At 32.9% G+C, this 12,435-nt stretch overlaps 1 protein-coding gene across 1 annotated transcript; it reads left to right on the top strand.

The window, feature by feature from the left end:
- The first annotated feature begins 9,947 nt into the window (after positions 1–9,947).
- On the top strand, positions 9,948–12,059 carry LOC105774227 (probable polyol transporter 6). The gene is made up of 2 exons (XM_012596629.2): positions 9,948–10,330; positions 10,505–12,059. Exons 1-2 carry the CDS (start codon positions 10,189–10,191, stop codon positions 11,887–11,889), a joined length of 1,527 nt encoding a protein of 508 aa, XP_012452083.1. The 5' UTR covers positions 9,948–10,188; the 3' UTR covers positions 11,890–12,059.
- Positions 12,060–12,435: the final 376 nt, after the last annotated feature.

The following is a 12,435-nucleotide window of genomic DNA, read 5'->3' as shown; positions in this document are numbered from 1 at the left end:
AAGTTAATTGCTATAAATTTAAAATAGTAAAAGGACCAAAATGATAATTAAACCATGGTCAAAAAATCCAAGCAGTGGTGGCATGATTAAAATCCACCAACTTTTTGGCTATTTTCTCTTTTAGTCCTAATTAGTTTATGATTAAATTGAAAATAAGCTTGTTTAGTTAAAATTTAAAATAATTGAAAGACCAATTGTGCAATTAAACCCTCATTAATTTGAAAATTATACCATTTGAGTAGATTAATGGACGGGTTTGGGTTTTTAATTGATGAATTTTAAATGAATTAATAAAGGATAAAATTGGAATTAAATAAATAATGGTTTTTAACTAACATCAAGTAAGAAAACATGAAAAAAGTCTTCATCTTTTTCATTTCTAAACCGAAAAGCCCTAGAATCCGTAAGAGAAGCTACGATTTGCTTTGAGTTTTGATTTGATCCTATACAAGCGGAAAATCGAAGAAAAGAAGAAATTACCAAATAGCCCCTATACTTTGCCGTTGATGCAGTTTAGTCTGGTAAGTTCGTACGGTTTAATTTTAGTACATCTTTAAATGTATTATAGGAACTTAATTGCATAATATTGGATTATATTGATGTGTGTAATTGGAAATGGAAATAAGGATTTGAAATGACGTTGATCCCTAATTGAGATACTATGAGTCGTTACTGCAAATCAATCCCGTGAATTCATGCATTTATTTATGATTTTAATAATCCTTATACTCCTTGTTAGTATACTGTTATTGAATGTTATATTATATACGGAATGAGTTCAGCGAGTGTTACCAACTAATATACTGATTGGTGCTCAAATGAGCGATACTTATTGAATCTACTGAAACATATGTGCTTTCGAGCCATACCTACTGAATCTACTAAAAAGAATGCTCTATCAAGCAAAAATCTATTGATGTATTGAATAAAGCACAAATAACATTATCCACTGATATACTGAAAGAATCTCAACCGAGCAAAATCTACGGAATACTGAACAAAGCTCAATCGAGTGAAATCTACTAATATACTGAGTAAAGCTCAAACGAGCATTATCCATAGAATATACTAAACTACTATACTGATTGTTAATTTATGATAGAGGTTGCGTTTTATGGAATTTCAACATTTAATTTTAATTAATTACTATGTTTAATTGGAAAGGTTTATCAATATATACAAACGAACTAAGTTTTATTCAAGCTTACCTGTATTTGTTTTATTTTGTAGATTACGTTTTTAAGGTTTAGAAGATCAGATCAACACAAGAAATCACACTATCCAAGAGATCTTTGGTAGACTTTTTTTTAGTTTGGTACATATGGCATGTACTAGGACCTTTTTGCATGTATGATGTTAAATCCTAGTTTGAGTAAGTTTACTTAAGTTTGTGTTATGTGTTGTAACAAATGATATTATGCATATTTCATCTAAGTTTAAGTGTTAAGCATGATGATAAAAGCTCTGAAAAATGTGAGATTATGGTATGAAATGAATTGATGTTTTGATGTGTAACTATATCTTGTATATGCAACCTTGAAGATGAAATGTTATGAAATGATTTGTGGTGTTAATGAGGGCACATTGGTTAGATATATAGGTTGAATTCATTGACATGTTTTGAATGTGTTTGAAGATGGTTTTTAGTCTATGAAAGTGTGTATTTGAATGTGTTTAAGCTCCTAAGCAAATGGGTGAAAATTTAGCTTGGAATTGGTCAATTTTTGGGCTTACACGGCCGTGTGAAGCACACGGACAACCCACACAGATGTTCGCCTAGAGTGTGTTTTAAACAGTATAGGTGTAGTTCTCACACGGGCAGACATACGGCCTGCAATACGGCCGTATGAGGGTATTTCGAATGTTACACGGGTTGGCACACGACCTACGACACGATCGTGTAATCCAAACCAGAAAGTTACACGGTCCATGCACACGGGTATGTGAGGTCTCACGTGGACATGTAAATTAACCACATGGCCATGTTTGGATCTATATGAGCTGGACCTTGTCACACGGCCTGGATACATGGCCGTGTGACCTCTAACTTGAAAATTTTCAATTTTTTCCTGAAAGTTTTGACTTGTTTTGATTTGGTCCTTGATTGTTCATAACTTTTTTTAGAGCTTTGAAAGCACAATTTAAGACTCGAAATCGAATGATCTCTTTTATATTGAATATTACTTATAATTATGGAATTGAATTGATTATTGAATGTAAATCGTATTAACTATTCCAACTTGACTAGTAACATCCGGTATTCTATTTTGGCAACGGAAACAGGATATGGGTGTTACATAAATGATGAAATTAACACTTAGAATACATGTTATTGGACTAGGAATGAAGATTAGAAGTGTTTTGAGGTGTTGAAAAGGGAGTTTAGTTGAGAAATTCCATATTTCGGCGTAGTTGTGCAACATCAGGAAGGTAGTTTAAAGTAATGATTTAGATTCATATACTTTATCAAATTTCATGTTTCTTGTTGCTATTGTTAGTTTGTAATGCATACTTTGTCTCTGTTAAAGCTCCACATCAAGAAGAAGAACGTGAAAATCAAAATTGAAGCTCAAACTTGCTTGTTTGAATACATTTTTGCTTAAAGAGCTAAGTGTGTAGGTGAATGATATTAAGGGCAATTTGGTAAATTGGACTGATTATGTGTTAAATTAAAGGTTTAATTGGTGTTATTAATGTCTTAATTGCATATTGGATGGTTGGATTTGCAAAAATAGCCTTTATTTTATAAAAGAGCAAAATGGCAATTGGTTTGGTAAGTTGTGTATTATGCTTTTAGCATGATTAAATTGTATGGAATAAATTGATATTTGGAGCATGAATTGCTAATTAATTGAACATTTGATAAAGGTGTTCTAATTGGTATATGAATATTAGGAAAATGATATTTTCTATGCTTAATTTTATTGATGTTAAGATTGCTTAGCAACATGCTTTTACTTGCATTTTAACATCCTAAATTAAGTGGTTAAACAACATATTTTATGCCTTGTATGTATGATTATATTGGCAATATTGCATGGTGGATCCATTGAATATAGTTGGCATGCCATAGGATTTGTTAATACTCACCATTATTTGTGATATTGTGAGCATATGGCTCTTGGTGGACTGATTTGTTTAGTGTAGATAAGGGAGTGTTGAGCTTGAGTCTCCACTCATCAGGTTATTTGAGGCGCTATAAGGGAGCGTGTGGCTTCATCTCGCTCAATTCGGAGGACTGTTTTTGATTTGTGAGAGTTCGGAGATCCATTTATCCAATGTATGATCACACGTTTAATTATTGTCATGGATGTATTATGCCAATATAATTGATTGATTGTGCCAATATAATTGAATGTTTCTGTGTTAAAAGATGATTTTACATGCCATGGAAAAATTGATTCTTAATTCTTGAAATCTCATGTGATGTTATGGTGAAATTTTAGCATGTTGTGACTAAAAATTTAATGCTTAATTTCTTTGATTTATGCATGATTAGGTGTAAATTACTTGATGTTTGTACTATCATTCACTGAGCTTTTTAAGCTCACACCCTCAAATTTCGTGCAGAGAATTTTCGAGTGTAAGAAGTTGAGAAGCGAGTGCAAGGGCAATCCAAGAATAAGGCTCGGTAGTGGCTTAAGAAATTTACTTTAGAGACTATATAGGGGCATTGTGATACTTTTGGGACTAGTGTTATTTTACTTGTAATGGACACTGGACATTAAATTTTGGACTTTAATTTTGGTGATTTTATAATTGCTTTAATACATGATTTTATGTCTAATTGATGTTTGATTTATGGTATGTCGATGAGTGTTCGTATGGTGGTTGATAACACAGTGTATGAAGCATGTATTTTATACTAACAATGTTTAATTAAAGCTTAACATGGAGTGGATTGCTTGCGACTAAGGTATGTAGCTTGTGTGAATTAATTGGTGTTTGCTAAGCGTATAATTTGGTGTTAAATTTCGATTAATTGTTGCATATTTGTTGTAAATAAATTAAATTGGAGATGTGTAGATGTTTATGGTAATTAATTGTAGCTATTTATAGTTTAATTGGTAAGTAAAATATATAAAATCAGGTAATTAAAACAAATTTTGACAAAATAGGTGTAGCAGTCTACACACGGTCGTGTGGATTTTTTTGGGGGGGGTTTGATTTTTTGTTTTTGTAATCTAGTATTCTAATTTGCTTAATTTATAATTTAGTCCTAAAACTTGATTAGGTTAACTAAAGCCTTTAATGATAGGGAAACTTGGTAATATTTTAGGATTAGACTTGTAACTATTAATATTTGGTAGAAACACTCTTAATTTTTAATTTGGAAAATGTACTAAAAGTTTGTAAAAGTTACGATTTAGTCCCTAATAATAAAACTTGAATTAGACATACTAAATGAACTCGAATTAAGCTAAATTTTTTTATGGCTTGCATAATTTGAATAAAAGAAGGTCGGTAACTATTTATAAATAAAATTGGGATAGTTTAACCTTAGGTGATAAAATGACCAAAATACCCTTAGGTTTAAATACTTAGAAAAAAGTTTAAAAATGGTTCACAAATTGCTTCTGTATTAATAAATGATAGTTAATTAGTCATAAATGAGGTGTTATAAGGTTGGGGTGTGCGTCGGGTGGTCGTTAGCTAAAGAGTCGCTTCGGTGGCTAATGTAATGCTTCGAATTCAGGTCGGTTCATCCCAGTCAGGTTTGGGGTGTCACAGTTTTACTGCAAGCGTACAACTCAATTGTAATGTTTGTTGTGTTACAATAGAACACTGGAGTATTCCAAGGATCGAACCGAAAGAGATGGCGATTGAGTGATAGATAGCATACACAATAGAGTTTAAGCGGCTACTGATATGATTTTATAGTTTGACAAATCATAACAAGAAATTAAATATGCTAGTCTAGGGACTAAATTGCAAACAATACAATGCTAAGAAATTAACCAACTAAATGACTAACGGTCGTTGGTTGACTTCAATATGGGTCGTCGATCCTCGAATGAGGGACTTAAATAGCTTAAATTACTAAGTGACTCTATTTTATCTTTCGATCTCAATTTTACTGACTTAGACGAATTAATCTGATTTATCTCTCGATCTCACCGATTAATTTGAGACTAATGAATGAGTGTGCAACAAGATTACCTCTCAGTCTCACTTGCCTAGATATCCCCTTAGGGGTGTCACTTCTTATGTTTTTAGATCTATTCGATTTAGTCCAATTTATTATGATTTAGTCATTTGTCCAAAAACCAGCTTACTCACATCTCTATCAATCAACCCCCTTTTATGTTTAGCTACTTATGTTGAAAATAAAGAAAATAAATATGAAAATGAAAAGTAAAGAAGCCATTAAATTAAAGCTTAAGAAGAATATAAAAGTTTGGATTTTATACCAAAAAACTTAAAGAACATGAAACTAAAGGCATTCAATAAGAAAATCTAAAATAATAAACATAAAAGGAACAAAATTTAGTTGATTTAAAGTAAAAGAAACTGAATACATTAAACTAAAGCTAGAAATAGGGACTGAAAGTGTAAATAAATCTAAGCTACAGTGATAAATAACTTAACTAACACTAAGAACATCAAGAATAAGACGTAAATGCAGAAAAATAAAGTCTAAAACTAATAAAGAAGAAAAGAAAATGAAAACCCTAGAAAAGTTGCAAAAAAAACTAAGAGAAAACCTAAAGAAAACTAAGGCTAAAATTAAGCTAATGCGTGTCTTACTCCTCTTCAGCCAAACTTGGTTGTTTTAGGCTGAATGTTGATGGACTTTTGTTGCAAAAATTACCCCTACACGGGTCTTGGGTGATTGATGGATCAGGTGGACAAGGATTACCCTTTTTGTCCAATTCTGTCCCCCTCACAATGTCGGTCTCGTTATACCTAGAAGAGGATATTACGATACCTCAGGCAGTTTCGAACCTTGAGGTCTTCTATAAAGGGTGGATATCGCGATACCACTGAAGGGTGGTCTCCAGTCTTCCATACTATTGGAGGTATCGCGATTCCAAGTTATGGATATCATGATACCCTTTCCTTTGGTATTATTCTCATTCGTTTTCAACCTCCAACACGTCTCTACACCACTCAACCACACATTAGGCCCCCCAATGACACTATTGTCCAAATTGGGTTACAAAATCAGTAAAAACGAGACAATCACACTTATTAACTTAGATTTTGAAAATTATAAAAAACTATGAAAAATACACTACTTTTCTCAAGATTAAGCTCCTTAATTATACCGGAAAAGTCTAATTCGCCATATCAAATTATGACAAATCAACCATTCTAAAAGTAAAGCAACGTCTTGGTCTTGGCTTGAACTAAACATATATACTCTAAGTTATGCATCATATTCTACATGTCGAAAAAAATCCGATTCGAAAACGGTTTTCTTGCACAGCAAAAAATTAAAATATTGAAAATTGAGCCTGTTTGTGATATTTATAGCAATAAATTTTTTTCAAAATCGCACTTTTGTTTTCGGCTAGACGGATCCTTGTCATTCTCAAATTTCAACCGAACGACCTTCTTCGTTATTCTTGTACCACAAATTGCTTCGAGTGTGGGTTCAAACAAATTCAAATAAATAAGAATTTATTTTATAAAATCTCTCTTTAATAGAAATCGATAAAATTGTAATTCCTAAAAAATAGAATTTATTCTAGAAAATAAATTTCCACTACTTTCTGGCAAAATAACAATATCTCAAAGTTTTGTGTAACTTATTGTGCTTTTAGTCCTACTGGTGTCATCAATTTATAGGAAGATGAAGTGAAACCCTAGTTGAATTAGTAGAAGCATTTAATGCCTATTTAATAGAAAAATAATCCCTAGTTGAACTAGGAGAGAGAAGGGCTATTAAGGTGTGCTTCTCCTCATATGTATCATGACGTGGATTCACGTCTCTCCTGTATTGAGTCCAATTATATGTGCTTCCTAAACTTTTAATTTAATATTTTATAATTTAATCTAACCTAGTAAATATTTTTCTATTTCTCAAAATAAACATTATTTATTAAATTATTTTAAATTAATTAGTTTTTCCAATTAAATAATTTTCTCAACCCGATTCTAATTTTGTTAAAATCATGGCAACTTTATTGTAAAAGAATCTATGATAAAATATATTTAATTTCTAAATTCAACAATTCATAATGACCAATTAATTTAATTCTATTTTCAAACTTCAATTAATTAATTAATTAATTAATAATTCGAAAAATCATAAATTAATTCTCAAGTCATTTCCATAGTGAGAAAATCACATTCATTTTCGAATATTTCTCATTTCTCTAACTTTACCATTTCCATCCATTTATGTTCATTTGATTCAATATGCAATTCATTTCTAGTTTCAACGAGCTAGCGGAGGGATCGATTGAACATATGTGATTAAGGCTCAAGAAATTTAAAATTAAGTTCTAGCTTTTCACATGTTTATTATAAACTCATTTAGTCACGAAGTCATTCTACTATAGTATCGTGGCCGAGCTCTTCCTAGTGACATACCATTACGAAGGCTACTTGATCGGTGCTCATCCAATGATCTTATCATAAATGTGTTACCCGTGTAAGATATCCTTAATCTCTTTGGAATAAATCCGCTCTCCCAATATGATCCTATTTTATCTCATGGTAACCATTACATCTTCCTTAATAAAAAGTCAACTACTATCAAATAGTAATTAAGCCATTCATCACAAAGGCAAACAACTCATGACCGCTTTTCATCTATCATGTAATACCAATAAGAGGATATCATTTATCCATGTCTTGATATATGAATTCCACTATTGTGAATGATGTTACATACTGCAGAAGTCGTATACCTAATGCACCAGTTTTTGGTTCCTTATCTATTTGAACTCAAGCTTTTACTTACATCAAAGTATATGAGTCGCGCATATATAATCCATCATCCACTCAGGATTAAGGTATGTCACACTATGAATGTTACAAATGAATAAATTCATATATGGATTTAGGATCTATTCTACTTGGGTCTTGTCCAATGTATTGTTAGTCCAGTCAGTTACATCTATGTCTCTATCTTTTGGGAGTCATCCACTTCGATACCCAAGAAAAAACATCTTCTCAATTGGACGTGATAAACGACATATTAGTATTTCAATAGGTTTGCTCATTTTCGATTAGACAAAGAACATGATTAAGTTTATCTACTAATATAAGTTGTCTTTTTGTATTACGATCTGACTACATAATACGACATAAAAACATATCTTGAAATATATAAGAGTTATTTAGTCATTTTCTTATAAAATTTTAAATAAAGCGAAAATTCATATTGAGAAATTTAAAAGCTTGTAACGTAAAAACATGATAGTTAATTAAAGAATTGTATAAAAATACAAGTTATAAGTTTGTCTTTTCCGCCATTGAAATATTTTTAGTGTTTGCAAGCAATCAAATTAATCTCATTTTGTTAAGCCGATTACGAAGTGCTGTAAGTTATGTGGCTTTGCCCACAAATTGAAGAATGATATTGAAATATCTTTGGATTTCATGGAGCTATAAAAAGTTTACAATACTATACACCCATTGTGCCCGTGGTTTATAATAACTATTTGGATACACCAATTTGTTTAAAAATAAAATAAATAATACAAAGACATCTCCTGATATTGTAAAGTTTTTAAATAAATTTAAATCAACTCACGGTATTAATTTAATTAATTTATAAATAACCTTAGCGAAAATGTTTGGCATACGGAACTGGAAGTGTCTTTTGTTTCTAAACATTTAATGGCAAGGAAAGAAAGGCTTAATACTAGAGACTCATGGTTTTCACCTTCATAACCACATAATCGACTTAACTTTTCAAATTATGCTTTTTTTTTACGATTAAGTTACTTTTAAGATCACTAAATTATTAATAAGTTTATGTTTTGATTATTTAATTTTAAAAAGTTATAAAATGATCATTGAATTATTTGAAAGTTTTTATTTAAATCACTGGGTCATTAAAATAATTACTATATGGCCTTCTCTGTTAGCACCGGTTATACCAATCGAAAGCTCTCTTTCTCCTTCTCTTCTAAGTTCAGTTTTTTTCATGAAACGATTTGAACGTCACAAATCTGCAAACCAAAATCAAAACAGTTTTCTTCTCTAATCTCTGATACTGACCGTTAAATCAACTTAGATCTAAGGTATGCTCTTTTACTCGTTGATGGGCATTGATCCACTATATCGATTGTCAAATCACCGCTTGAAGCTCACTAACCAGGCTTTTCTAAGAAAAAAAAATTAACAGCCCAGTGACTTAAATAAAAACTTTCGAATAGTTTAGTGATCATTTTGTAACTTTTTGAAGTTAAATGACTAAAACGTAATGTTACCAATAGTTTTGGGAGCTTTTTATGAAGTTACAAAAATATGAGAGCAGAAATGGTTGGCCCAAGCCAAGCCAAGGTGTGATTTCTGATTGAGTAAACTATTACTTGTCTTGTATGGAATATGGATAATAGATTTTTTGGTAATATTGTCCCACAATTTCATGTTTTATTTGAAGAAGCTAATTAGCTCGTGGTGGCTTCCTTTTCTAGTATAAAAGCAGAGTTATAATGCGATATTGCTCACCTTTTACTATCCTTGTTAAGATTTTGTTCTGTAGGGACTTGGGATATGAGTAGCTCTTTAATTGCCCATAAGAAAAAGATATCCGTAAGTGTAACATAATTGAATTGAAATGATACAATTTAGGTAAAAAATAAAATTTCAAAGTTTGGAAAAGAGTAAATTTATAATTTATGCATATTTGAATGGAAACCTGCAATTACCCATTGTAAGTTATAGTTTACTGTAAGAGAGGAAGTGTTTAATATTTGTAGGACAAAGAAAGACGAAATGGCAGGTGACGAAGCATGATATTTTAATATGATATCTCCAGCCCACTACTGCGAACCTTTCATTCCTAGCCCTACATATGCCAGTTCAGCTCCATTTGCAATTTTTCTGATTTCTCACGCAGTTTGAGTTCCATTGGGGGATCCAAACAAACTCCATTAACTCTACTTTCAACCAACTCCTCGTTTTATCCATCCAAAACCAACCTCCTCGTTTTAGCCTCCACACTTCCCACGCCTATTTCTCTTTCGTAAGTGCTTTAAGGTTAGAAAAAGCGCAGAGGTAGCTCAAATGGACGCCAATGAGATGGAATCCCAACAACAGAAGGCGGCTGGTGAAGATGATTTTCCCCTTACAAGCACCGCTGGTCTAAACAAGTTCACTCTTTTATGTGCTCTTTTGGCCTCCACAAACTCGATTCTCTTAGGCTATGGTGAGTCTCGCTTTCCATTTGTCTCTCTTCCAACTACTACGCTTTTTTTAACCCTAAAATTGTCAAAATCCCTCGATTTATTAATGCCTGTATCTTGTATTGGCTTCTTTTTTGGCCAAATCAGAGGACTTCTTTTTGAGGGCGAATTGCTCTGTTTATTTATTTCTTGTGCAGATATTGGTGTAATGAGTGGAGCAGTGCTGTTTATCAAAGAAAACCTCAAAATCACATCAGTTCAAGTAGAAATCTTGGTGGGTAGCTTGAATGTACTTTCACTTGTAGGCTCACTTGCATCTGGCAAAACATCAGATTACATAGGTAGACGTTACACAATTGTTCTAGCAGCAGCCACATTCCTTGTGGGTGCACTTTTAATGGGATTTGCACCTTCTTTTCCGTTGCTCCTAGCTGGCCGCATAGTTGCTGGCATTGGCGTTGGCTATTCCCTTATGATTGCACCTCTCTACACAGCTGAGATCTCTCCCGCTATGAAACGTGGGTTCCTTACTTCCCTCCCTGAGGTATTCATTGTGTCTGGCATCCTGCTAGGCTACATCGTTAACTTTTCCTTATCAGGTTTGCCCCAAAACCTAAACTGGAGACTGATGCTTGGCCTCGCAGCAGTACCCGCAATTGCCATTGGAATTGGTGTTACAGCAATGCCAGAATCACCTCGTTGGCTGGTGATGAAAGGTAGAACCCATGAAGCAAAAAGGGTATTGATCAAAGTCTCGGATACTGTTCAAGAAGCTGAATTTAGACTCAGTGAAATAACGAAAGCCGCTGCCATGGATTTAGGCGAAGCAACCTCATCAAACCACAGCGATTGGCGTGGCCAGGGGGTATGGAAGGAGCTTCTATTAAACCCATCAAAACCCGTTTGTAGAATTATCATTGCAGCCATTGGGATTAACTTTTTCATGCAAGCATCAGGCAATGATGCTGTTATATACTATTGTCCCGAAGTGTTCAAAGATGCTGGGATTCAAGATAAGAGACAGCTCTTCGGTGTGAATGTGATAATGGGAGTAGCCAAGGCTACTTTTGTGTTGATTTCAGCTGTTTATTTGGACAGATTCGGAAGACGGCCTTTGTTGTTGCTAGGGTCAATTGGGATGGCCGTATCATTGGCTGTTTTGGGCATGGGTTCCAAGTTTCTCCAACACTCAGAAACCAAACCATTGTGGGCAATCATTGTGTGCATCATTGCTGTTTGCGCCGATGTTTCCTTCTTCTCAATCGGGCTGGGTCCGATCACATGGGTTTATTCATCGGAAATATTCCCATTGAGGCTTCGGGCCCAGGGCACGGGCCTGGCTATATCGGTGAATAGGTTGGTGAGTGGGGTGATGTCGATGACGTTTCTGACAATATCCGAGAAAATAACATTCGGGGGAATGTTCTTTGTGCTGTCTGGAATCATGGTGGTGGCCACTCTCTTCTTTTATTTCTTTCTTCCCGAGACCAAAAACAAGAGCTTGGAAGAGGTATGGGCACTCTTTGAGGATAAAGACACAACTGATGATGATCAAAGGGGAATGCAAATGAGGGAGATGTAGTATGATGTTTTTCTTTTTATTTTAAATCATATATAATTTTAGGGTGAGAATTAGAAGAAGTGGAATCAAATTTAGCAAAATAATAATAATGGGTAAATTATCAAAATAGTCATTTTTGTTTATCTTATATTACATTTAGTCATTTATATTTAAAACATTATGTTTTAGTTACTTACGTTAACATGTTGTAACATTTTAGTCATTGACCCGTTAATTGCCGTTAACGGTGTAACGGGAAATTGACATGACACGTTAAATCATCATTTCAAACAAAAATTTTAGGTTAAATTATACAATTGGTTCTCATATCTTTTTTCATTTTAAGCAATTTAATTTTTTTCTTTTATGTTCTTTTAACTTTTTTTTTCTTTATTTTCTATTATCTTCTGCTTCTCTCTCTGTTTTGCTCCCTTCTTCATATCTTTTAACATAGTTTTTTATATTTTCTATTTGTTAAAATTTTTTTATGTTTATAAAAAAAGAAAAGGAGAAAGTTGAAACCAAAATAAAACTTGCTTCGCATATTCTCCCCCCACAATTAAAACT

Source organism: Gossypium raimondii, chromosome 6 (genome assembly GCF_025698545.1).
Source record: "Gossypium raimondii isolate GPD5lz chromosome 6, ASM2569854v1, whole genome shotgun sequence".
Lineage (NCBI taxonomy): Eukaryota > Viridiplantae > Streptophyta > Magnoliopsida > Malvales > Malvaceae > Gossypium > Gossypium raimondii.
This window is presented reverse-complemented; position numbering and strand designations above follow the sequence as displayed.

Bases quoted from the DNA above. Each gene is read 5' to 3' on its own strand.
- LOC105774227 (XM_012596629.2), top strand. From the start codon at position 10,189: ATGGACGCCAATGAGATGGAATCCCAACAACAGAAGGCGGCTGGTGAA. The intron at 10,331-10,504 runs GTGAGTCTCGCT...TTTCTTGTGCAG, and splicing joins CTCGATTCTCTTAGGCTATG to ATATTGGTGTAATGAGTGGA.